A 27,693-nucleotide genomic window follows, 5' to 3' on the forward strand; every position below is an offset into this window, starting at 1 on the left:
CATGGAACGGCCAAGGGATTAAGGTGCTATTTCTTCTCCGAAGACTTTGAATACATTTGGAAAGCTGTCTTCAGTTTGGAAAACTTGGCATTCAATCCGGAGTTGACAGAAGCACGTAGGAGGACCCCCATTTGGGAAGGAGAGGCTTGCCCTAGGGCCTGAGGAAGCACTGGGTTGGGGGTGCATGACTTGAATAGATGCGTGCAGGGACCAGCCTTCTCAGAATCTTTTGCTGCGAGTTCATATATCCAAGTGTCTTGCTCCTGCATCTGCTTTCTGGGCCAGAAAATATCCTGATGCAGGTGACAAAATCCACCAGGAAGGGACAGGAAATGGATGTGGTCTGTGCGGAAGCGCTGCCATCGTGTGGCCGCAGTGGGCACGGCACCTCCAAGGGCCAGTGGGGCTGAAGGTGACCCCGCGATGGAGCCCTATGTCAGGGCCAGGTAGGGAGCAGGAAGCAGGAGCTCTGACAGCGCCCCCGACGGCTGATGAGGGGCTAACCCGAATGAGCCCCTGGCCCTGGACGTTTACCTTGCTTGGAAATACCAAAGTCACGGAAAGCCTGCAGACCAAACGGGAGGATAGGCCAATTTTTACCTCACCGAGAAGCTGAGAACACTGACCTGATGTGACTGACTATTGCCCAGAAGTCCGTAAGACCTGACTTCTGTTTTGGGATTCCTCCCGGTTCAGTGAACGTACTGAGAACGGTCTTCTCCCCGTGGCTGCGAGGGTGAGGCCAGGGTCGATGGGGGAGCACAGTACAGGTTGGTAGTTTGCAAAATGTGGGTGGAACAGAAGGAACGGGTGGAACAGAAGGAACAGGCGGAGGAGAAGGAATGGCAGATGGGCTGTGAGGGGTCAGGCCCCCAGGGCTTCAAGGTCCAGCTACACACGGGGGCTGTGTGCATGCGTGTGCTTCCCAGGACACGGCCCTGCCCGTCTTGGAGCCTCAGATCCCTCATTTGCAAAATGGGAACAAACATATCAAAGTCACAGGGGTTTGTGGTGTTTAAATTTGTTTTGAGTGTGAAACATTGGAATGGCCCGTCATCTCCACAGGGACAGCGCCATTTGCGACGTTCCCCTTCCCTTCTTGATGCTCACAGCCCCTGAAGTGCAGAGAAGGGGTAGGGGAATGTGCAAAACCCGGGAGGTGAGGTTTTACAGATGTAGGAAAATGCGGAAAGGAGGAAGACAAATTTAAAGTGATTCAGACCATTAGCTTTACACCTTTTTTTAAAACCACAAGACCTGTCTTGAAATGAAAGCGAATGCAAAAGAATAACGTGCAAACCACAATTTGAAAACCCAGGTTTTACACACGACTTTCTTCCAGGCCAAACGGCACAAAGAGGTAAGGTGACAGGTCAGGTTTGCCCAGCGAGCGGCAGGGGCCGAACTACTTCTCAGGGATCCCGACTCCCCTTCTATGCCCTCACCAACATTTCTGAGAGAGTGAGGCAGAGATGGAAGACATCCTCACAACGTTTCGAGGCCTGAGTCTGATGGGGTGTACTTACTATGAGGGCCTAATGCAGAGAAGATGGGTTCCTCAAAACGTAATACGAGGTGCTAACACAGGACCATGCATGAAAGTTTCCCCTCTCATGTACACCGCAGCAACCAATATGAAAACCATCCTAGGACTGGGACCCTTCTTCCTTTCCCCTAGCTGTCATTCTGTCCCACCACCGACAGCCTCTCCACACGTATGACGGGCATGTGGGTATCTGGGGAGACGAGCTTCACAGGAATTCTTGTTTCACACTGTGTCTGAGAGCTCGGTATGGCTAACTTCACGTGGAAAAGAATCGAACGGCCTCAATTTGTAGGCTTGGTTCAGAACTTACATGGGGATGTGATAGTAACATTGAATTTATGGGCCAACAGACTCAGAGAAACGCTACCCCGTCCCTCACCCATGTCCCTTAATGACCAATTACGGAGACGTAGGCAGGACCCCAGCCGAAGTTAGGAGAGGCGGACCTCCCCACTAGCAGACATTTGCACACACGGACATGTTCTCAAGGAGACTAAACCAGTTCCCGGGAGAGTCACGGGATTAGTCTCACCTTGGGTTTCTCCCCAGCCAGTGATGTAGCACAACGTCCGGTCGGCAACCACGTAATTGGCAGATGGCAGACAAGCTGGGATCACCTTTGAGGTGATGACGGCAGGGCTGAAAAAGAACGATCCAGGGTTCCAGGTGCCTGCCCCACCACGGCGCTTCTGCCATCCACCCGCTGGTCGCTCCCAACAGGGTGCCACGGTGCCCATGTTCTCTGCGCCTTGTTGACTCACCCAAATGGGTCTGTTCTCAAAATCGCTGCTCATTTCGCTTTCTCTACTGGGACCTGTTTCCAAATATCACTACCTTTACGTAACATAAGCAAATTCGCCATTTTGTCAGACTTAGTAAAATTCTATTTCAACAGGGAAAATAAAAACAAGGACAGGAAGAAGAATTCGTGTGTGTGAACTGCGTGTGGATGTCTCCATGTGTTTGTACTGTTGCTTTTGAAGTGCCCTGAAATACATCATTTCATTTGATTTCCACCAAACACATTACCATCCTGAGAGAAGAACTGTCAACCGGAAGGACGTGAAGAATCCTCTGGTTATGAATGTGTATCTGCTGACCAGTGAACATTAAGCCAGCGTTTCGGGAAACACTAAATCCCGATGAATGAATTCAGTTCCCGATGAACTGAATCCCAGTGCCTTCCTTTCAAGAGCACAGCCAGAATGGGGCAGAATGGCAGAATGGGGCTGAACCAGATTTTCACAGTTCCCCAAAACCCTCATGCCTTTCATGTCCCCCACCCCCACTCTCCCCCACAACCCTGTGTCGTGCTGCTCTTCCTAACATAAACGAATGTTTTCACTGATGTTGGGGTGAAGAGCATGGGTGAGCTCGTACCTGCTCAGCTTTATCAAGGCGATGTCCGCACGCGTGGGCTCCAGGAACAGCTTGGATGCCTCTATCTCCTGCACGTCTGATTCGAGATTGAGTTCTCGGTGTGCACCCAGGATGATCTTGTATGAGGCAGGCCTTGAGGATCTAGGAAAAGACAGTGACATTAGGAACAAAATAGCATGCCAGCCCCTTCATCAAGTGCCCTTCTGAGTCATAAACATGCCGTCTTCTCCCCACTTGTCTAACCACAATCAGTTTCCTCTGGGTAGCAAGAGAGAAGTTCACTGTTTACCTAAATCTGGCCATGAAGGAATGCTCTGGGGCCACTTTTGGCCTAACCACAGAGGAAGAATGAAATCAATAGTCAAGTCAGTACAAGGACAGACACCCATCTCAGGAGAACCAATGCCTGTCCCAATGAGCAAGTCTTCCTGCCATTGACCCAGGCCTACAAACCTACTGAACTGGGTTTTCCTTCTTTGTTCTCTATAGAAATGCTCCCCTCCTCCCTCATCCAATGGCCCTGGCAATTCTGCCTCAGCCTTCACATCCGTTCCTTGGTCCCTAGTGTCACTGCCATGGAGGGAACGAGGAAGGGGAAGAGAAGGGAAGGCAAGGGAAGGGAAAGGAAGGAAAGGGAGGAGGGATGGAGGAGAGTGAGAAAGGAGAAGGGGAGGGAGGCAGGGAGTCTTTAAGACAAGTCCTCCATATCCACTGTCCCCTAGACATACCTCTCCAGGCAGTGGGCAGCCGTCAGCACCCACTCTGGGGATATTAAAGTCCCTCCACAGAAGTGCTTTCCAAATCTAGAAGAAAAACATGCCAGAATTTTAGTTCAAACCTGATGGTATGTTGTACAGAAAGCCAGAAAGAAGAGTTCACTCGATTTTGATAATGTTGATGTTCCCAAAGGAAAAGACTACTAGCCCATCATCAGGATGCCCAGAACTTTGAGTTGGACTTCAACAGTGGATCTTCCAGAAGGTCTCATCCTCACCACACTTTAGATGGTGGGGGAAGGCTCAGGCACAGCTTGTCCATAGGAGAGCAAAGTCACGTGGTGGAAACGGGATGCCCACGTCCACGGTTTGGACTTGCTGGCCTTCGACTCCAACAGAAGTGATCAGCTAAAGATCATCCCCCTGAGGCCTCTTTTATTTTTTTATGAAAAGACCTCTGCCAGGCTTGATGAGTCCTTCTTCAGGGAGCCAAATGTGACCCTAAACAGCTGTGATTCCTGGAAGTCTTCTCATTTTACCCTCTTGGTGTGAGCTGCCTTGAATAAAGCCCATCTTAACAACAGCAGGCAGGGTAATTAGCAGTCAGGAGACAGAGAACAGCCCAGTTTGGGAAAGACAGAATCTGAAATACGTAAAAGGTGAAGGTTGTACAGCAAGGAGCTAACAAATGAGAAGGTAAAGAAAGGAAAGGCAACTCAACAAAACAAGGACAGCTATAAAACCCTCCAGCATCTTCAACACTTCTCCAGTGATACTGGGACGTGCTGTCCATCACTCCATCTATAGATTTCAACAACAGCCACCCAGATCAGGGAAACTACTCCAAGGTGGGCTACTGTCAAGGTAGAGAACCTAGAAAAATATAATCTAAAAAATTTTTGTAGCCTTCCTTCCTCCTAAGATCGACTATAAAGGCAGGTGCAGATCCCCGAGCTGTGTGGATTGGACGTAGAAAGGTTTTGCGGGGCTTACACAGAAGCATGAAACTAACCATTTCTGGAAATACCGTTACCTTGTTCTAAGGCTGATTTGCCAGGGCCAGGAATGTGGGTTAGCCACACACCCACCGACAACCCTTCCGGGACATTTCTTTGGCTCCACCTGGGGCTTCCCGCAATCGAATGAACCAGATGCTGCACCACAAAGTGGAAACAAGAGTCATATTTCAAGAAGGGAAAGCAATTCTGTCACACAACTCAAGAGAAATCAGTGGGCCACGGCCAAAGCACTGAGGTTTCAACATCTCAGAGCTCAAACTAAATAGCGAGATCGTAAGCACATTTAAGGACATTTTATTCTAAGTTTCAAAATTGACAGTAGACAGCACAGAACCTTCTCCTTTCAGGAAAGTCTAAGGACTTCTGTATTATTTGCAGGGGAGTGGGGAGGAGAGGGACTAAGCAGATTGGTAGAAATAAGTGGTAGAGTGGGAGCTTTGCTCAGAGGACCTGACTGATACCAATTATTATTCTGACTCGATGTGACAGATCTAGGTTCCCGTCTTCATCACCCTCCTCACCTTCTTTGTCATCATGATTGCCCCCTGAACCACATCAAGTTTACTGAAAATCATAATTGTCATCTCCGCTGAAAGGCACCATGGGTATTTTTTAATGTGAAGCTCTGTGTGTGCATATATGCACATGTGTGTGTTTGTGTGTGATTGTGTGGAACAGAGCTAACTGTCCTGAATGTCTCTCAGCCAGCTTCTGGACAGGACTTCCAGGAGCCTCCCAAGACTAACCCAATCCCCCGGGGGATGACTGACATTCACTTGCCCATATGCTCTATCTACCTCCTACCTTCCCACCTAGACAACAGGGGTCATGCCCCATCTTTGGTACCCCACACTAACGCCCAAACAGCTCCAGCCTCTAGAAGGCTAGAGTATCTGGTGGCGGCCAAGAGCTGCCCACAGGGAAGTTACTGTTATTTCTCCTCCATGGGAATCGAAGAGTGTCAGCCCAGCTGTGGTGCCTATGGCAGGAATGTCAATCCTGTCAAGCAAGCAGCCTGTCCAACATGGAGAACCTGGTCACGATGAGGCAGCAAGGTGTTCCAGTAGGGGCAGAGCTGAGGACTGGGAGTGACCAGCTGAAGGGGAGGCACTAACCCCACTCAGGGCCTTTCAGATGAAGGGGCCTCCAAGAAACCTTCTACAGAACAGAGAAAACAGCCACTCAAGAAGGATTCAGCGGTTAAACTCACCCTAAATCCAGACAAGGAGCCAAGTGAAATCTTGCCCATCACCCTGGCCTCCCCTTCCTCCCCACTGCTCTACCCAGGATGGCCCAAGTGCAAACCCTGCAAAGTGGCTCCTGTGCTCTCCCCCGCCATACCCCAACTCCTCCCCAACCACCTCTGTTTGCTTGTCTACACTGCCTTTTCAGCTAAAGCTTCTCCCTCCCTCGCTCTAGCCCCTCCACATGGCAGACAAAAGCATCTGCAACCAAGCTGTGCAAAAGAGAAGTCCAGCCTCGTTTTCTGTAACCAAGACAAGTTCTCTTTGCGAAGAAGACAGGTCAGCAGAAAAGTAACACAGGGTCCAGATCGAAGCGGCTTACACTGTTCTCCAGAAGTACCCATGGATTTGATATTCCGAACTTTTCTCCTTTCCCTGATCCAAGCTTCTTCCTCCCAGAAAATCTCAAGAGAAATGAGGAAAGAACCCAGCACGTTTTCTCTCAGTTCTATGGGTAAGGTATGGGTAACAAATACTAATCTTAGGATAAAGGAGATTTGGGGCTTAGTAAAAACCGACATTGCTTCTCACTGTTCTCTGGATGACAATTTATAGGTTTACAACATACATTATACGCTCAGCAGATTCACGGTGTTTGCGTATTTTCTGACTTCTCAGGCGCTGAAAGGAAGAGCTTTCGATCCAGGGGTGGGACTTCCAATTTGTTTCTCAGGCATCCCCCGCGGGACACGGAGAGCTCAGTGAGAGCATCCCGAGGCCAACGGGGTCACCTATTTGCTCTTTTGGAGGACTGTGTATTTACTTTATTTAAGGTGTCAGGGAAGGGGACTCCCTAGTAACTGGAGCCACCAGGAGGACAGATCCAAGAGGCCCGTGTGGAAGAGAGGGCGGCCCAGCTGAGGTGCTCAGTGTTCAGCCCTCCTTCTGCAAATCCGTATCTGGGAGGTGCTGCTGCATTTATGTGAGAAGTCATTTCCTTACACAGAGGAAGGCAACTTACCACACTGAGGGATATCACAGTAGTCAAAAAGCTTCCTCGGATTCGTCGTGTAGCACCAAGGACCATTGTCATCACCATCAGGATTACGGCAGTACTGGGGGGGGGGCGGAAAAAGACAGGTGTATAGGGCACCAGGTGCAGTGGGACAGAGAAGGGCAGAGAAGGTGTTCTGACAACATGTCCCTGCTGTCCTTAGAGAATGAAAAGTAGCGTTCCCAGTAGTTTGCGGTGGGGGGCAAAGTTACTCTTGCTTTTGACTCCGCTTGCTCAAAGAAGCTGTGGGTGACTCCCCTGGAAGGAGGGGTCCTGAGGGGTCCTGAGGGAGAGGTGACATAAAGGGGCCTCCCCTCCAGCAGCCTGAGTCAGGGGGCCTCTGGGAGAGCAAGCGAGAGAGGACCATGGGCCATGGCTGACTCGTCTTGTCCCCAGTTCACATCAGCTATCTACTCCCCAGTGACACCTGTTCGCTCTTGCTTCAGAAATTGTTCTCAAGAACTGTGCACACTCCATGGGTCAAGCCACGGGAAGGCAGTGTCTCCCTTTCCCTTTCCTATACGTACCCCCAAAGTAAACCATCCCATAGCGTGTGTAAGATTAGCGGAAACCCTACTGCATGGAGTCCGCATAGCCCATCCATATCCTTTTCTAGAAAAATTTGACTAAAAGGTCATGAAGGTCATCCTTGACTAAGAACGCAGAAGACAAACACTAGAAAGTAGAAACAGCGCATGATACTAAAAATAAGCAGAGAATGCTCCAAATGCAAACAAAATGAGGAGCCCTAGGACAGCAGTCACGGCGAGGACAGCAGTCAGTCACGGAGGTCTGCTGGCCGCGCAACCACAGTCGCCAAGCGGATGCCAGTTCCACGGACGCTCGTTCCCAAGCTCTCTCCCAATCCCCTCTGCCACCACCAAGGACTGGTCTGGGCTGACTTGCCTGACACGGGGCCAATTCTGTTTGCAAAGATTGGTCAGCAAGAGGCAACATAGAGTTCCAGTCAAAGCGGCTTACATTTTTCTCCAGGCCTGCCTGTGGGTTTGTCTCCGGAGTGAAAATACTGTGTCTGTGGGGCTCCTGGGCAGCCCACTCCTGGCAGGGGACGCCCAGAACCGTGGTAGCCTTCTTGCCCCGGTACCCTTTGCCGTTCCCAAACATGCAGTCTGTGGAAGGAAGGAGAACTGGGTGGCGACTTGTCTGACACAGACCAGGACGCTGGGGAGCGGCGGGAGCCGCACTAGGACTCTCAAATGACAGTCTCTGGGGTCCCAGCCTGAGAGCACAAGTTACCAGAAACGCTACTGCCCGGGAGATAATCGCCAAGGCAAGAGGTTAGCGTGGAAACTCTGACCAGGACACGAAGACAGTCACTTTGGTAACGAGCTGATGGTAAGACAGAGCCCCCGGAGGAGTCGCCTCAGACAGACGCCGCTGGGACCTGCCGGGTGACCGCGAACGCCTCACCCTCAACGTGGGTGGGGTAAAAAGAGCAAACTGAAGAGAATTTTTATAAAAGATAGTATTTTGGGGGCGCCTGGGTGGCTCAGTGGGTTAAGCCGCTGCCTTCGGCTCAGGTCATGATCTCAGGGTCCTGGGATCGAGTCCTGCATCGGGCTCTCTGCTCGGCGGGGAGCCTGCTTCCCTTTCTCTCTCTCTCTCTCTCTCTCTCTCTCTGCCTGCCTCTCTGTCTACTTGTGATCTCTCTCTGTCAAATAAATAATAAATAAAATCTTTAAAAAAAAAAGATAGTATTTTGGCTAGAGCTGTGCTGTGAGTTTCCACCCTTTGGGGTGAAGGGGCTCATGGAGAGACGACTGGGGTTCCTTCTCCAAGCCCATCCCTCGCCCCAACCTAGGGAAAGGGGGCTTCCCCAAGACCCCTCAGAGAACATGGTGCAGTTCCCCTAGGGGGACCCAGGGCACCAGTGCTCTGACGGCCATCTGGAAAACCCAAAATGCAAACGCTGGGTTGGCTAGCCTCTCCGCCAAGGGCGGGGGCTGTGCTGGGCAGCCTGCAACCCCGGAGCTCGCCAGGACTGGGGTAGAGGGATTACCCACATGCCAAATGTGGGGCAGGCACAGGGAAGAACCATAGCGGGTCATCCCAAGTCTTATCTAGGAGGGACACCCAGATGGGCAGAGAGCCCACAGTCTCACCAGGAGAGAGCAAAGAGATTCAGCACATTCAAAACCAAATCCAGCATTTCTAGTTCTCCACAGAGGAGGCAAGGATTTGATGTTCTAGCCATGCTGGCCCCCGCTGCCGTGACCAACCTCTCCAACCACTCAGGCTCAAATTGTAGCCATCGCTCAGAACCGGTTCGTTTTCAAGTCCTAAAAACGCAGCCCACCCACGTGCCACCAGCCATCGCAGCTCTGGCTCCCCTGATGGCACCCTGAGGTTTGCCTCCACATGGCAGACCCTCAGGGGGAGGGGGCGGCGCTCTCCCTCCATAACGTGGTCCACCCCTTATCATCCTGATGCCCACGTGTCTACAGGTCTGGTCACGGACTTCCCACCTGACTCAGAAGGGTCATTTCCACTCGGAGCTTGGGGCACCGTCGGGGAGTTGGTGTCACTCTCTTCTGTGTCTAAGCACTTTTTCAAGTTACAGAACTCCCAGCGGACAGATGGGTCAGTGGTGTAACACCAGGGGCTTTTGTCACCGTCTGGATTTCTGCAGTAGTTCATGGTCAAGCCGCTGTAAATTCCACAACACAGGCCATGAGAAGTGGAGAATCTTCTGGAGCATCCCTGTACCCGCACATTTTGTTATAACAGAGGGTTAATAAGTGAGTTGGAAATATGTCCATTAAAGAGACCACGGGTACCAATTTTTATACAATGTGACAAACACAGATGGTTCTCAGCTTCTAAACAACTGGGGACATTTAAAACAGATTCTGATTTTTACTTAAAACATCAAAAGTAGTATGTGCTCCATATAAAAACTGAGATAATATTAAAATGTGTGAATGAAAGTACCCAAATATATTCCTTTCCCTAGGAGTGGGACATACATTCCCCAGGGATGACCAATATTGAATTTAAAGTGCACGTTTTACTTTTTTTTCTGTGCATGTTCATCTCTCTATCTCTCTCTCGCTCTCTGTATGAGTACACAGAGCTGTGTAAGTTGGAATTAAAACTTATTTCCTATCACATGACACTGTGATGACTCTCTCAGACCACTCTCCTCCATCCACTGACCCCCAACATTGCTAAAATGCTCTGCACTTAGCATAAAATACTATAAATATCCCATCAGGTAGGTTTGGGCTTTGAAAGACTTATGGAAGCTTGCCTGGGAAACCAGCTCCCAGGCAGGATGTGTTTCTCAAGGACACCTTCCAGGGAGATGAGAGGATAGGGAGGGGGAGGGGGGGGAACACGGGGAATCCACCCTCCCCTCACTCCATACCCCGCGAGGAATGCAGATGACACTAGAGGAGGAATAATGGGAGATGTGTGGGTGCACAAGAGGGGCTGAGAGCTTACGGGAGACTTGCCTCTTCTAGAACCTCATATAAATAGACTCACACAGTGTATACTCTTGGGGCCCTGGCTTCTTTCCTCAGTGAGACTTCTGAGCTTCATCTGTGCTATTTGAGAGTATCAGTAGCTTGTTCTTTTTTATTGCTGAACAGTATTCCATTGTATGCATATACCCCCAACGACTGTTTCACTTTCTTATTGATGGACCCTGAAATCAATCTTCAGTTTTGGGCTATTATGACTAAAGTTGCCATGAATATTCTGGTAGGTATTTTTGTGGACCCATGTTTTCATTTCCCCTAGGTCATTATTCAGGGACGGGACTGCAGGTATTTTAGGGTAGAGCAAGTGTCTGCTTTTGGAATATTCTTTTCTCTACTTGTGTATCTTTCTGCCAGTACCTCTGTGTCTTGATTACTGTACTTTTATAGTTAAGTCTTTGAATCAGGGTGGGTAAGTCCTCCCTGATAGATTGTTTTGGTGAGTCTAGGTCCTTTGCATATAGATTTTTTTTTTTCCAAAAAGAAAAGAAGAAAAAAAAGCTACAGGAATTTTGCTCAAATGTAGGCTAAATCTAAAATCCAATTTGGTAAGAATCAGTATTGACTCTTTAAAGCCATAAACAGTTTATCTTTATTTAGATCTTTTAAATCTCTCTCAACATTTTGTAGTATGTAGCATGTAGTTCTTGTACACAATTTGTTAAATTTATCATTAAATATTTTGGTTTTGATACCACTGTCAATGATATTGTTTTAAAATTTTTCTTTTCTAACTAGTTATTTCTGGTGTACAGAAATACAATAGATTTTTGTATATTGACATTGTATGTCCTTTTGTATCTTTTGATTTTACAGAATTCACTTATTTGTCCTTAGGATTCTGTATCTATTAATGCAGTTGTCTATGAATAAAGATGTACTGATTCCTTTCTAAACTTCAGGCTCTTTATTTCTTTTCCTTGTTCCCAATCTTATAGAGAAAGTGTTAATCTTTCCTCATTAATATATTAGCTGGAAGACTTTTATAGATGGTGTTGATCAAACTGAGGAGATTCCCTTCTATTCCTAGCTTGCTAAGACTTTTTAAAATCATGGATGAGTGTTAAATTTTGTCTAATGTTCTTCTTTATCTATTGATATAACCATATGACTTGTCACTTTTATTCTGTTAACATGTTGTATTAAGTTGATTGTTGGTAAATGTTAAAACAACCCTGCATTCAATTCACTAATTTTTGTTAAGTTTTTTTGTCTACATTCACAACAGAAAATACTCTAGTTTCTTGCAGTAATTCTTGTTTACTTTTTGTATCTCAGTTTTTTGGGCCTCACAAACTGAGTTGAGAAATATTCCCTCCTCTTCTATTCTCTGTATTGTTCCCTTCTTAAATATTTGATAAAATTTAATAAAATTTGAAAATTCTACTGGTTCATGAGCTTCTTGAACCTGTAAGTTTATAATTTTCTTCCTATTTGGAAAAATTTCTGCCATCATTGCTTCAAGTATTTTTTTTTCTGTTTCAGTTTTTTTTTTTTTCTCCTCCAGGGACTTGATTTAAACATGTGTTAGACCTTTTGATATTTTTCCAGAGATCCTTGAAGTTCTGTTTATCTTCTTTCAGTCTTTGTTTTGATTTTGTGCTGTAGGTTGTACAGCTTATACTGTATTATTTTCAAGTTAACCTTTTCTTCTATCATGTCTAACCTCATGGGAAGGCCATCCAGTGAATTTTTCATTTAATATACACTTTTTAAAATCATGTCTTTTCCATTTGGCCATTTTACAGCTTTCTTTTCTCTTTAGAACATCCAATTTTCTCTTTTATGTTCATATTTTCCTTTAAATCCTTGAATATAATTATTATATCTTTTTAAATTTCTGGCTGCTAATTCCATCATTTCTATCATTTCTGGGTCTGCTTGTTTTAAGTGATTTTTCTCTTGGCTCTGGACACATTTAATGATCTTTGTACGTCTGGTAATTTTTAAATTTGTGCCAAACACTGTAGATGCCACATGACTGAGTGACTGGATTTTGTTGTTTTCCTCTAAAGAGAGTTGAGTTTATGTATGACAAACAGTTAATTTACTTACAGATTATTCTGATCCTTTTAGGATTGCTTCTAAGCTTTGCTAGAAGCTGTTTCTAGAGTAGTAGAAGGTGTTTCTAGAGTAGCCTTTATTTTAGGAATACATTAATTCTACTCCTGAAGTGTGACTCTTTAAAAGTCTCTACTGAATGCTTATGGTATCCCATGAGGTCTCTACTCTCTGTCAGAATCTCAAATCTCTGAACACAGAGTCTCCCAATGCTGTGTAGGTTCTGTAATCCCTGTTTATCTCACCACTCTCAGTTGTTCTTTCCTCAGTAACTGTTCCTTGTCCTGTGAACCTTGTTGAATCTCTCCCTGTGTGTGTGTGTACCTTTATATTCAGCCAAGGATTTAAGAAGAGCTGTGCATATTTTTTGAGCTCCTTCTCTGCACAGATTCTTTCTTCTTATTCTTTATTATTATTACCCAGCCTACAAAATCCCAGCTGCCTCAGTAAGCCCCATTACTAATTTGCTACTCGTAATTTATTTCTCCTTCTAAAAGTTCTCAGTACTGTGATACCTGTTGTCCATCATATGGACAGCTTATCCCCTACATTTTATAAATGTTTATGGCAGAAATGCTGGTCTTTGTCCATCTACCTGTCCAGTTTGCCTATCAGCATGTGTGTACTTCCTGACACTCATCTGCCCTCCTGCTTTTGCTCTTCATGTCCTGGCAACTCGTACCACTGCCAACAACTCATGCTCAAGACCCATGTGTCAATACAATTTAAGTGAAATGTACTAGATGATATACATTTTTTTCAAAAAAAAAAAAAATATATATATATATATATATATATATCTGTGACCCAATGACAAACACATACTTCACTTCAGAGGTTATAGTTTGGAATGGTAAAATCCCACAGTTGAAAGAGTGTGCTGATCTTTAGCAGGTGCTGTGGAATGGTACTGTTTCTAAGTTTTTGGTCATTTGTTCTCCTGAGCTTTCAGCTAGCATGTACTCAACACCTCTATACATCTCCTCTTTCTCTCACAAAAGTACCAGGAAATATAGCCAGTCTCTAACTTCTCTTTTTTTCAGAGCTTTTGCTCAAAAGCAAAGCGCCTAAGACATTTTGCCTCACATTCTGGAGCCAAGAGAAATTTGGTTCTAAGAAGTTAGTTTAAAGCGTGGACCTCCTCACAGAAATTTAGGTTGGCTATTGTTCCTCTCAAGGTTAAAAGCCAAAGACATACGCATCTGGGAAGTGTTGTGGGGTCTTCTCATGTCGGTGCGGTGTCATAGATGACCAAGACTGACATTTCTTTCCTGTGATAGTAGTGGATGATGTGCCTCGGTAACTCTGTCCATTACCGTGGTAGCATTCCTGGACCACAGGAGTTTGTTCAGGTGGTACTGAAGCAAAAACAGAAGGTAATCAACTAAGTAATGACTAGAACAGACATAGGTGAAGCAACTGATGACACCAACAGAACAGTAGTCTCTGGGAATTAACTCTGCTTTCTTTTCCATATTGGTAAGCAAATGGAATTGCAAAGAAAGCAATAGATCAATCACACTATAGAACTTTAGTCACCTAACTTTTCTTGTAAATATTTCATTTAAAACTCAGGGAAAAACACATGGGTCAGAGTGCTTATAATTGGAAATTGCACTCATGTGCAAGTTCCTGCATATGGATGTCTACTGGGTGTTCATGAGAACAACTGGGAAGGAGTTCCAAAGTACATTCAGTGGTGCAGGCTGCATGTAGCAATTGGTTTCCAGTTGGGGGCAGAAATGAGATCCTTTTGTGTTTTCCCACAAAAGGGAAAGCCTTTTCTTTTTCTTTTTTTTTTTTTTTTTTTAAGATTTTTATTTATTTGTTGAGAGAGAGAATGAGTGAAGAGAAGGTCAGAGGGAGAAGCAGACTCCCCGTGGAGCTGGGAGCCCGATGCGGGACTCGATCCTAGGGCTCCAAGATCATGACCTGAGCCAAAGGCAGTCGTCCAACCAACTGAGCCACCCAGGCATCCCAGAAAGCCTTTTCTTACATACAAAGCCAAAGCCTTAAGCTGTTGGAGGATGGGGCAGGAAACAGGTCTACATTCAAGAGTGCAGACAAAATATCCTTTGCTTCTGAGAGAGGGATAAAGGCAAAAATCTATTCCTCTAGAGGGCTGCCCAGGAATTCTTTTGTGCCAAGATCCTTCACTGACACAGAGCAGAAGTCTGCTACTCTTCTCCTTAAGAACCACCACAGATACAAGTTAGAATTTAGTTCCATGGAAAGAAGTGGGAAGAACATTAAGAAAACACTGCCTTCAAAGCCTAGGTGCATCGAGCCCATCTAAGACATCAGGGAAATCAGTAGAGACTGCCTACTGCCATCAAAAGATTAACACTGAGAAATAAGAAAAAGCAGTCTGTCATGAAAGTCTGGTTTAGAGCAAGACCTCTTTGTGGTGCAAGCATTCAGTGACTGCTGAAAATTGAGACTTACTTAGGAATCCTAAGAAAACTCTTGAGCACCCCCAAACAGTATGCTAAGGAATGTGAAGGAGTGTGAAGGGGAAATGAGAAATGAGATGCCTACTTTAAAAAAAAAATGCAGTTCATCCACTGACTAGATTGACTTAATTACCCACACAACATGCTTATAAAAGGAGGGTTTCCATTTCAAAGTGGAAGTAATATTAACTGTACTCTCTGCTATTCTGCCACATATCATGTCCAGTATTTGATGAAAAATAAGAAGACATACCAAAAAAGAAAGAGAAATCAACAGAGTCATATTCAGAGATGACTACAGCAGACTATTAGAGACCATGAGGTAGCTATGATAATATGCTGAAGCATTTTACACCAGAGGGGACCGATATAGATGGATAGGTGAAGAATTTCAGCAGAGATGGAAACTATTAAAAAAAAAAAAAAAAGGAAAACATGTAAATGCTAGAAATAAAAACCATGGTATTAGAGATGAAGAATTCCTCTGATGGGCTGATCAGCAGACTAGACACAACTGAAAAGAGAATCAGTGAATTTGAAAATAGGTTAATAGAAATTACCTAAACTGAAATGCAAAGAGAGAGAAAAAAAGTGGGGGCAGGGAGTACGACAAACATACAAGAGTAAGAGATAATATGAAAGGGTAATTGTGGTCTAAAAAAAGGAAAACCAAAAAAGAGAGAGCAAGCAATCAGGGGAAAATATTTGTATAATAATGGCTGAGAATTTTACAAAAGTAACAAAAATCAACAATCCACAAATTTAAGAAGTTAAGAGAATCTCAAGCAAGATAAACATAAAAAATAAATAAATAGGGGTGCCCGGGTGGCTCAGTGGGTTAAGCCTCTATCTTCGGATCAGGTCACCATGTCAGGGTCCTGGGATCAAGCCCTGCATCGGGCTCTCTGCTCAGCTGGGAGCCTGCTTCCCCCTCTCTCTCTGCCTGCCTCTCTGCCTGCTTGTGATCTCTGTCTGTCAAATAAATAAATAAAATCTTTAAAAATAAACTAAAACAAACAAACAAACAACACATGAGGACACATCATAATCGAACTGCTAAAAACCAAAGATGATAGCCTTAAAGGCAGCCAGAGAAGAAAGAAATATGAAATACATGGGAACAAAGATAAGATTTCTGGTCAGAAGCTATTTAGAACAGAATATAATGGAATAACATTTTTAAAGTGGTAAAAGGAAAAAATTTTGAGCCCAGAATTCTATACCCAACAAAATTATTTTTTTTAACTGAAGGCAAAATAAAGACTTTTTTCAGACTTACAAATTTGATATTAGCAGCATATCTGTACTACAAAAAAATGTTAAAGGTTAAGGTTTCTTATAGAAGGAATATGACACCAGACAGAAATTTGAATCTCCAAAAGGAAATGAAAAGCATAAAAAATGGTATACATAGATAAATAGATATTTTTAATTTACAATCACTTTGAAATGTGACTATTCAGGCAAAAATAGTATCAATATACTGTGAGATTTATAACATAGTAGAAATAAGCTCTTTGAGAACAGTAGAAAAACACTTTGGAAGAAGGAACAGAAATATGTCTAAGGTTATTACATTCATAGCATCACTTGAAGGTAGAATGTGCTAAGTTAAGAATGTATATTCTAAATATTAGAAAAAAACCTAAAAACATCAAAAATGGTTTAACTAATAAGCAAATAGCGGTAATAAAAGAATCAGAAAATACTGAATGAACAAACAAAGGCAGAAGATTTAAAGAGGAACAAAGTTCAAACAGGACAAGTCAAACCAAGTTTTAAATCCAATCATATTAACAATTACATTAAATGCAAATGCTAAACATCTCAATTAAAAGGCTGAGGAAAGGGGCGCCTGGGTAGCTCAGTTGGTTGAGTGACTGCCTTCGGCTCAGGTCATGATCCCAGGGTCGTGGGATGGAGCCTTGCATGGGGCTCCCTGCTCAGTGGGGAGCCTGCTTCTCCCTCTCCCTCTGCTGCTCTGCCTGCTTGTGTCTCTTGCTCTCTCTGTCAAATAAATAAATAAAATCTTAAAAAAAAAAACAGTTAAAAAGAATGGCTAAGGAAAAAAAAGATCTCATACAAACACTAGTGAACATAGAATTGCAAGGGCTATATTCTTCAGGAAAAGCAGACCACAGCAGGCAGTATTTCCAAGTACATTACATAATGATAAAGGGGGTCATTTCTTCAAGAAGCTATTAACAATTCTAAATGTCCATATGCCTAAGAGAGTTCCAGAATAGATAAAACGAAGACGAAAAAGATATGGACGAATGGACAGCCAAAGTTGGAGATGTCACTGTTCATCTCTGTAATCAGTAGAACAGAGATTTAAAAAAATAAAAAGAATAAGGATTGAGAAGAACCAAACAATACTAACCCACCTGTCCTAACTGGCCTTTACAGAACACTCCACCCAACACCAGCAGGGAGACACTCTTTCTAAGGGCACAGGGCACATTCACCAAGATGACCATATTCTGTACCTTAAAACAAGCCTCAGCAGTGGAACAGAATTGAAACCACAGAAGCAAGTCCTCTGACCAGAACAGAACTGAACTGTAAGCAAAGCTACGGTGCATTGTGATCCCACGGATGCCGAAGCCGAGAGCACACTGGGGCGCTCGGTCGGCTCTCGCTCCCCGCTCTTACCTGCAGCGTCTGAAGGTTCCGAGGTTAATGGAGGGGACTCACAGGATGGAATCCTGCAGTGCTCCCACCTCACCTCACTGTTGGTTGTGTAACACCATGGGGCTGATTCTCCATCAGGGTTGCGACAGTAGTTTTCAGCCAAATCTCTGAAAAAGAAGTGGTCGTGAGTTTGGCTTTCCAAACAGGCTTGAAGAATAATGGTGCAAGCATGCTTATTCGTGGTAAGACTGGGGATGTATCCAGCCGATTCTGCAGATTTATAAAAACCTAATGACAGGTGGAAACCAAAGAGGAGCGGGATCCCACAGGGTCCATGGAATCACGGCACTGACGCTGTCTGCTGGTAAATGATGGGAATATATGCCTTGACTGTGGGTAGTCAAGCAAAATCAATCTTTTGCTGTGTGCTATGTGCTCCGCTCCATGCTGAAAGCACAATGGGTATTTTCCACACCATTCTTGCCTTAAAGAGGACACATCAGAGCCCTGGAATTGAAGTGTTCTCAAACTGCACTGTGCATTTAGTGGAGGGCTTCTCAGAACATATTGCTGGGACCCGCTCCCGAGTTTCTGATTTAGTAGATCTGGACAGGGCCCAAGAATTTGCATTTCTAACAAATTCTGCTGATGCCAATGCTGCTGGTCCGGGGAGTGTTAGAGGAAAATCTTTGAGAATGAGTGTTAGAGGAAAATCAGTGCAAAATTTCACCCCCCTTGCCGATGACTTGGCCAGTTTTCATTCCAGAATACTTGGACGTGGGCTCCTCCACGAACAAAACCAAGGCCACAGCAGTGGGATTTCACAAACCATTCGGCAGGCAGGGACCGGGACCAGAGGCAGACTTACTTGCAAGGGAAGTTTTCCGGGGTCCTGTTGTGCTTGTGAGGGGTCTGTTCACTCCAGCGCTGACATGTATGTCCAGATACAGTGACGGACACCGTCCCCCGGTAGCTCTCCCCTTTGCCCTTCAGACACTGATATGTTGGGCCAGAGGAGGGTGGTGGTGTCGCTTGGGGGTGATACATTACAATGAATATTTTTACAGTGAAGAATGCACAGAGAGATGTTGTAGGGGAATGGGTGCAGGGAACATCTTCCGCTCCTCCTCCCTTAGAATTTGGGACTTGAAAACTGTCTACCATCTCCAAAAGAAATTAACCTGTAGAAGCTTTGTTTATGAGGTCATCTTATGAGGAACTCCTCCCAGGACGAGACCCTGGGAGCAGATGCTTCTTTCTGCATTTTCTCTGCTTAGTTCATCATACATGGTCAGGGTCACATATACCAATGATACAACTTCCTTTGTGACGAATCGTAAAGGAGAATGCCCGATCACCTTCAGAGTCCCAAAGGATGATTGCCAGATCAAAGCACAGGAAGCCACCATCAGGGTCTCCTGCATCTTTTTAACTTTTAATGTCTGTCCTTGTCTAAATGTTGAGTCCTTTGCTACAAATTCTCACAGAAGGAAAATATAAAGTTGTTCCTTCCAAGTCATTCCTTCCAAGTCTTCCGTAACGCTATTCTCCTGCTGCTTTCTCACAACTCACTGAAAAATGCACATCAGGAGAAATTTCTTTATTTCTAAATAAAGCGATCAGTTACAAGGAACTCTGATTGATATGAAGTCTATGTCCCTGAAAGCATGAGTCTGCTGTCCTTTAGCACTAGAGAAAAGCAGGATATCAGAGCTACTTCCCCCAAACCTACATTCAACTGTACTCAGAAGAGGCAGGAAAAACAACAACAAATACATGACCAGTAGGTGCTCTGATCAGTTACCTAGAGTAACTGCTTTAGAAAAGCAATCACCTCCCCCAGGATGTGGAGGCCAGTTTTCAGGCACAGCACTCAAACACTGACTCAAAGTTTGCATTTGTTTGTTTTTTGGGTTTTTGGTTGTTGTTTGCTTGTACGTTTGTGTTTATTCCAAGGAGAGAACAGGTGAGGATGCCGGAGCACTGAGTACATGCCATACTTACTGCAGCGTGGGATGTCACAGAACTCCCAGCGTTTGTTGGGATCCATGGTGAAACACCATGGGCGGGGCTCCCCATCAGGGTTGCGGCAGTAATTCATCTTCAAGTTCTTGTTCGGAAATCTGAATGGGCAAGAAGGATTTTAATAGCACTGAACATTTACATGTAAGACTAGGAATCACTTCAAATGAGCAAATATTGAGCACCTGCTGTGTGCAAGGTACAATCAGGCATCCAAGGAAATGACTGGATGTGGGCTATCTCAGAGAGACAACAGTCTCATTAAAAAGCTTAGCTCAATATTCTAAGGGCCCTTTAAGAGTTTACATAGGCAAAAATCACAGAACTTTATCATTTTGGCCATCTGGAAAATTAATGGAAGCGAACTCCAGTGATTTAGTTGGAAATGGCAGCATTTTTACAACACAAAGTATTTGTTGACCAGGGAAAGTCATCTAATACCCAGTATGGTCAAGAAGTTGACATCTTCACAACTTAAAGGGATGGTCCTTCTTGTCCGCCAGGTTTTAGCCCTGCCAGCCTTCTGGCTTAGAGAAACTGGGAGGGATAATTTTTTATAATTTCTTTTTCATTTAAATTCAATTAATTTCATTTTATTTAATTTCACTTAAATTCAATTAATTAACATACAGTGTATTATTAGTTTCAGAAGTAGAGTTCAGTGATTCATTTAGTCTTACATAATACCCAGTGCTAATGACTTCTAAACTGGGAGGCATAATTATGCTCCTGGGAGCACCTGGCCAGATAGTATGGCAGAGACCTCAGCAGGGACCCAGTAACTAAGACTGGCACAGAAGACCTGTGGCCCTCTCGGACACCATAGATATTCATTCAGGATGGAGAGCACAACCGGCAGTGGCTTGAGCAAGGCTCTTCTAGTCTCTGGAAAGTTAATTTACCCAGTGTGGGCCTTGAGGACTTTGCCCTACTTCTTCATTGAAGGAAAATGGCAAAGCTGTGTTTTAAGCTAGCTCTATGGAATGGGAGGTATAGAAATTCAGAGGAGCTGATGAAATCTGTGGCTTGGTCCCACTTATGAGTTTTGTAAGCTCCACTCTATGATCACAGAACGAAGACTGCAGAGGAGACATTTTCCAGTACAATTAAGGTCCTCTACTGTAGGAATCATTATTACTTTCTAGATCGTGGATTCTGCCTCCTACTATAAATTCATGGTCCCCTTTAAAGCTCTGCTGGAACTTGGGAATCCTTACCCCAGAAGAATGCATGGATATGTCCATTTATACATAAAACATTGGGGGAAGTCACAAAATCCCTAAAGCCCATCCACAGATCACACATTAGGAAGCCTTGAAACTCATCAGTGTAAAGGAAAAGGAAAGGAATAAGGAGAAGAGGGAAATACTCAGAAAGTACAGAAGTGAGATGTATCCCTATTTCTCAAAATTTAATGTGCATATGAATCATCCAGGAATCTGTTTATAATGCAAATTCAGACTCAGAGGCTCAGAGAGTCTACATTTCTAACAAACTCGCAGACGGCATCACTCCCCATGAACCACGTTTTGAGGAACAAGAATGTATACCTCACTTGCAGTCACGTGGGAAGATACAGATTTTGAAATTCAAAACTTCAGATGCGTTCGATTCCCGAGGAATGCGAAAATATCCCACTAACATTAAATGTCCCATAGAGCCGTGGAGTGGTTAACATCTCATTTCCTTCCCAGCGAGACTTACTTGGAAGGAATATATCCATGAGCATGGGGGGTTTGGGAGTTCCAGGCTTGGCACTCGAGTCCAGACGTGGTCTTGGAAATCTTGCCCTCGTAATTTTCCCCACTGCAATGCATGCACTCCTCTGCACAGAAGATGAGAGGAGGAAGAAAAACTGAAATGAATGAATCACAGAAGAGTAAACCTAGCAATGTCTCAAATACCACCTGCGACTTCATTTGTCCTTTCCAGAAATCGCTTGGGAACGAAATTGGCTGTAAAGGCTCTTCTAACACAATCCAAATTGTTGTTCCCTATTCCAATGGTAAAACCAGCGTGTTTTGGTCAGTACCTTCTGTTATAGTCATGATTTCATCCGAAATTCCATAATGCTATCCTCCAACTGGGATGCGCTGGCCCTTGGTGGGTGGGAGGGGGATGGGAAGAGGTGCATAAGTCTCAGAAATCTGAGACTTCGATTGTCTTTGTTTCACTAGCAACCTTTAAAGACGTCTATGAAATCATTCTGATCATGAGGATGATGGTCTCCCAGGATTTCAGGGCTTGAGTTTTGGTTTGTGCCCACAACCTCCCTGGGGACCAAGACTCCCCTAAAGGGACAGTACCCCTCTTCTCCGGGGTGTTGCCTTCTGCCTATCTGTTACATGCAGTGAACTGCAGTCCGGAAGATGATCCAACTGCCGTTACGTCACTACGCCTGCCACATTGCCCTCACTTCCTCTCAGCACATGGGCATGTTATCATCTCTCATCCCCACAAAAAAAGGGAGAATACAGTCCCGTAAGATGTGGCAGTAAGGAGACCACATTCACATAAGCTCCATTATGGCATGCTATCATCATCGTTCTTTGTCCTCAGTTATTATTGCTAATCTCTTTCTATGCCTAACTGGTGAATTCAACTTGGCTGTATGCACTTAGAGGGAGAGGAAACCATGGTATCTATAGGGTTCTGTACTCTCTGCAGTTTCAGGCATCCACGGGGGTCTCAGAACGTGTCCCCTGCAGATAACGGGGCATTCCTCTACTGAAAAGCATGTCTGGTTGTTTTTTGCTTTCTTACATTATTTAAAAACTGCAACTTTGGTTTTGGAATTATTGGAGTAACATGGTGCAGCAGAGGAATAAATGATTTGAACTTTTTTAGGTACTAATAAAGGAAACCGAGTCGGATTGATAAAAGCCTGTCCTCTAGTGTGGACTGAGGGCCAGATGACCTCACAACACCGCACACCAATAAGGCATCTGAGGTTGAAACAAAGACGGGAGACCTGAGCCGTCGCCTGGTGCGAACACTATCCACGCTGTTGCACAAATTCCACCCTCATCCTTCCCCTTTTCCACCAATAAATGTAGCAGAAAATATGAAATGAAGAAAGTTTTTTCAATAGGAGGTGTTTAATGTTTTTAGCATTTACTCTCGAGGTACACTATTAAACTGGTTCGTGAAGACAATGGTTGCTGGTTTAAAAACTGGTTCACTGGGTGCCCAAGTGGCTCGTCAGTTAAGCATCTGCTTTTGGCTCAGGTCATGATCTCGGGTCTGGGATGGAGCCCTGCATGGGGCTCCCTGCTCAGCAGGAAGTCTGCTTCTCCCTCTGCCCTTGCTCCTCCGCCCTGCTCATGCTTTCATTCTCTCTCTGTCAAATAAATAAACAAAATCTTGAAAAATAAAAAATAAATAAAAATAAAAACTGGTTCGCTGCTTAGCTTCGATGAAAAGCAAAGTCTACCACATTCAATTCATACATTTATTTGCATTTTATTAACTCTGTAGTTTCATAAAAAAAAAAAAAACTTATTTGAGAGAGAGAGAAAAGAGAGGGAGGGGGTTAGGGAAGCAGAGGGAGAAAAACTCCCAAGCAGGTTCCTACTGAGTGCAGAGCCTGACGCAGGGCTCGATCTCGGGACCCTGAGCTGTAATCAAGTGTTTGCCAGATGCTCAACTGACTTGCACCGTCCAGGTGGCCTGATTTGGTGGTTTCATTTTAACTACTGAATTACAAGTCTGTTTCTGGCTTTATGCCATATAAGAACTTTAAGCTTAAGAAATTATATCTAGAATTTCTATTTAGTTGATTATTTGTACATATCAATGTAACATTTTAATGAAATAATTAAGTTCAAAAAGAAGGGGGCCTGAGCAAATTTTCGGTCTTTTCTAAGAGGTACATACATTTTGTCAAATGTGTCCACTAGCTGGTTTTTAACGATATCCCTGTATGGGAATCACTTTACAGCAAATTATAGATAAAGAGCAGATGTGCAAGTGGTTTCTAGAGGCGTGCCTGACCTTCACACTCTGGAATGTTGCAGTAGTCGAACCTCTGGTCTGGGTCTGTGGTGTAGCACCAGGGCCCCTTCTCGTCGTTGTCGGGGTTCCTGCAGTAGTTCTCCTCCAGCCCCTCCGTGGGGAACTTCTGGGGCGTAAAGCTGTGGAGGGTGGAAAAGAATCCCTCACTATCTAGTGGACCCCTGAACAGCATGGGTGGGAGCTGGGTGGCTCCAGTACAGATGGATTTTTTGCAATAAATACGGTACACCGTTGTAATGGTTTTTTCTCTTCCCTGTGATTTTCTCAGGAATATTGTCTTTTCTCTAGCCTACTTTATTCTAGGAACACAGCACATAATGCATGAAAACATACACAATGTGTGTTCGTTGACCGGTATGGTCTCAGGAAGTCCGCCAGTAAAGGTACGCTATTAGTGGTTAAGTGTGGGGTGGGGGAGTCAAAAACCATACACGGATTTTCAATGGCACAGGGGGTCAGCAGCCCTAATCCTATGTTGTTCAAGGGTCAAATGTAATTGAAAGATCAGCATGTTGGTGGGTATTATGGAGGGCACGGATTGCATGGAGCACTGGGTGTGGTGCATAAACAATGAATTCTGGAACACTGAAAAGAAATAAAATAAAATAAAATGTAAAATAAAAACAGTATGTTATTAGGAAGGCAGAATAAGAGGCTATTTCCATGAGGTTCATGCATTTCTGCTCTCTGTTGTCTGATTTCTGGTTCTCTGCTGGCAGGTAGCTATTCATCCAGTAGTTAATATTACCAGTATTACGATATGGACAGTAGAGTCTTACAAGTAGAGCTAAAGGGTTTTTATGAACAGTCACCAGAAATACAAAGGCCTCAAAAGCCTGCCAACCTCTTGATTCCTTCCAAACACCTGCTTTTGTCCGTTGCCCTCTCCATGTAAAAATGGTCGTAGTTAATGCCGTTGGGTCTGTGACTCTGCACTGGGCAATACTGGAAACTTTCTACACACCCTCTCATTTAGCCTTAGCAAAACCCGTACTGGGAAGGCCTTATTATCCCTATTTTAAGGATGCAAAAATTGGGGCCCAATGTCAAATAGAATTTGTCTTGCCTCAGTGCAAATACCTAGAAAGTAGCATCTCAAGGTGAATCCATCTGACTGATTCCGTATGTGTGGGGTCGGTAGAGGTAACTCACTTCCAGTTCTAGAAATGAGTTGCTGTGCAGAGATAAAATTCGATCAAAAGCCTGCGACTTAGAAACCAGATGGCAGATTTCGTTTCTGTGCTTCGATGCACCTAGGTTTGTAAAGTGCACTTCTCAGGACCTCAATGTCCTCCTCTGCCAGGGTCGAGAGGGCCTCGACTGTCTCTAGAGCATGATTTGGAGTGCCATTTGGTTTCATTGCTTTTCCTCTATAAGCTCTGTGTGTTGGGAATACTTTACCTGCCCATCTCATAGAGATAATAAAGGCAATTTGATGGGGGAGGGGTTAGTGGACACTAACTTCCTACTTGATAAGCATTGTCACTGAGAATGGAATGCTATCCTGCAGGAAAGCAGAAAATAATTAATAGGCAAGTTGCGAGATCATCTGGTTTTCATCTGGATTTCTCCTTCATATTCTATCTGCTCCTTTGCAAAGGTCTGATTGAGAGGAAATGGATCATTCTTAACATCACAGGTGAACACGGAGATCAAAGTCTTACTTTGGTTTGTGTGGAGAACTGTCACTCCATTTTTGACAGGTAATGCCATCCTTCGTTTTGGACATCGTCCCCCTGTAGCTCTTCCCATTTCCAGTCTTGCACTCTGAAAGATAGACTGAGGGGGGGATCCACAAGGTGGGCAAGCCCTCCCCAAGAAACACCATGAAGCAGCTTTGCCAGCTCAGCTATGTTGAAAGGACTCGCATAGGAGACACCATTTTCCCAGTCTCTAAAAGACAGTCTTCTGCCTCTCCCATCTGAGGAAGGGCTGTGGTTCACTGAGCTACTGAGGCTATTATTTATTTATTCAAAGCTACAGCCCTTCTGTGTACCAGGTACTGTGCTGGGTGCTGGAGACACATGGAGACTAGAACGGAGGCCCTACCCTCAAGGAGCTTATATTCTAGTGGACTCAGAGGGGCTGGCAGGTCACCCGGTATGAAACGAGGTAACCTCAGAGTGACGTGTCTAACAGAGAAAACAAACAGTATGAGGATGGAGTGAAGGGGAATGGGGACAGGGGCTTTTCAGCAGGCTTTTCAGAGGTGGAAAGAGATCCAAGCCATGTCTATTTTTTGAGGCTTCCAGTATTTTAAATATGATGAACTGCTGAACAGAGTTACACACTTTAAATGTGGACAGTCGACACGCTCAACTAGCCTCCACTTAGCCAACTCACTGGTTAGCCAAGGGGCTCCGACCTATTTTTAAAATACACGGTCTGATGCTCACCTGTGTCCCACATGTGGTAAGGTGGACACCCGGGGCTGGCAGGTCGCACTTTCCAGTGCACCCCCCAACTTCTGTCCCCCACCAGGTGGGGTTTATGTTTATAAGAGTCAACTATTTTCATCGTCAAAACTTCTTATACAGCTACAGTAGATTAAAGATGATCTAAACTGAGAAATGAATGTGAAAAAAAATTGCTTTAAAAAACAAAACCAAGGTGAATGCTCTTAAGGACTTGAAGATTTGAATAGTGTTTTAAAAGGCTGTCAAGTCCATTGAAGGTAATCCAGTTATATAGCTGGCTATAGAATTTTGGGTGGGAAATCCTAAGAATACAAAGAGATTTTTACAGTCAGATTAATAGATGTTTCTAGACCTTGCTCTGCTTCAAAAAGAAGGAAACCAATTCTAGACAACGCACACAGAGCATTGCTGATGCAAGGACAGATCATCGCTGATGCAAGGAATGCCCCAGATAACAGCTGTTGGTGGCCCCATATTCAAGGGGGCCAATGTAAATTGCATTTCCTATGAGAACATAAAACATTTAAGGTATATGTGTGTCATCTTTCATGATTTCCCACCTTAGTCAAGTGTTTTAATTCATCGATCAATTACCTGGGGAGCCGCCTTCTAACGTACCAATAGCAAACAAATGCTTTTAACCCTAGACTATGTATAAAGACTGCAAATGTGTCTTCACCGAGACTGATCATTCCACTAGATGCATTACACTGATAAGTACTTTGGAGGCCCAGGGGTGAGGGGAGGCTTTTCAAAGAAGGTGATGCTTGAGTTCAAACGTGGGAGATGAGAAGAGAAGAGGGGGTTTGACAGAGGGTGTGTGTGCCTGAAATGTGGGAAGAGCACACACAACCCCAGTGTAGAGAAGCCTCGTGAACCCAGCAGATGGGGTGGGCTTAACCAATGCAGGCCCCGGTAGCGTTCTGTTAAGTATCTGGATTTTATTCTAAGGGCACAAGGAGTTGAAAGCAGGGCAGTTACGGCCCACTGGCTAACATGGCCCAGCCAGTGACGGTGACTACTGAGACCGCAGTGATGACAGCAATGGCCATGCAGGCCAGGGGCAGATGTAGATGGAGCTGACATGGAGCGTCCCTAGAAAAACCAGCAGCAGGTCGATGGGCCACAGAAAAGCAAGCGCCACAGAGTGGCTGACTTTTGACTTTTTACCTCTCTTCTGTTTGTATGTACCCACCAGAGTTTACATAACCTTTTGATCCTTTCCTTCACCTTGAAAACAAGCAACTATCCGACTGTTCAAACTAAGCCCGGTGGTCATCCCCCTGTTCTTTCTGGTTAACAATTTACAAATGATTTATTCAAATGTTAGCATTTTGCAGGGAAAATCACAACAGCACCTCCCCCTTTTTCAATCCAGTAGGTAACCCTATATAACTCATTCTTTGCTCTTTGTAAAAATGAGTAACTTCGACAGATAAACTTTTGAGTTGCTCTGTGCTTGAATCTCAAGAATTGGGGATAAACCGTGATAGGAGGAGGATGGCAGGCACACAGTTAATTCAACTTCAGAAGATGGATTTTAACATTGGAAATGTTAAAAAATGAAAGTAAGGATTTTGTCTATATCCAAATGTTACTGGAGGACTTAACACACCTCAGTTTTTCTTTTTTCTTTTTTTTTTTTAAAGATTTTGTTTACTTATTTGACAGACAGAGATCACCAGTAGGC

General features: G+C 44.5%; 1 protein-coding gene across 1 annotated transcript in view; it reads right to left on the reverse strand.

Moving 5' to 3' along the window:
* PLG (plasminogen) overlaps positions 1-27,693 on the reverse strand; it is a 37,386-nt gene that overhangs the window by 3,254 nt on the left and 6,439 nt on the right. The window contains exons 4-17 of the mRNA XM_047733205.1: positions 25,251-25,365; positions 23,566-23,705; positions 21,277-21,397; positions 19,555-19,673; positions 18,419-18,581; positions 17,572-17,717; positions 13,662-13,821; positions 9,386-9,567; positions 7,881-8,029; positions 6,867-6,960; positions 4,676-4,796; positions 3,655-3,729; positions 2,927-3,067; positions 2,079-2,185 (exon numbers count right to left, since the gene is read on the reverse strand). Of these exons, the coding sequence (XP_047589161.1) occupies positions 2,079-2,185; positions 2,927-3,067; positions 3,655-3,729; positions 4,676-4,796; positions 6,867-6,960; positions 7,881-8,029; positions 9,386-9,567; positions 13,662-13,821; positions 17,572-17,717; positions 18,419-18,581; positions 19,555-19,673; positions 21,277-21,397; positions 23,566-23,705; positions 25,251-25,365 (1,833 nt within the window). The remainder of the gene's footprint in view (positions 1-2,078; positions 2,186-2,926; positions 3,068-3,654; positions 3,730-4,675; positions 4,797-6,866; positions 6,961-7,880; positions 8,030-9,385; positions 9,568-13,661; positions 13,822-17,571; positions 17,718-18,418; positions 18,582-19,554; positions 19,674-21,276; positions 21,398-23,565; positions 23,706-25,250; positions 25,366-27,693) is intronic.

The sequence above is a fragment of the Lutra lutra genome, chromosome 6, assembly GCF_902655055.1.
Source record: "Lutra lutra chromosome 6, mLutLut1.2, whole genome shotgun sequence".
In the NCBI taxonomy this organism is placed as follows: Eukaryota; Metazoa; Chordata; class Mammalia; order Carnivora; family Mustelidae; genus Lutra; species Lutra lutra.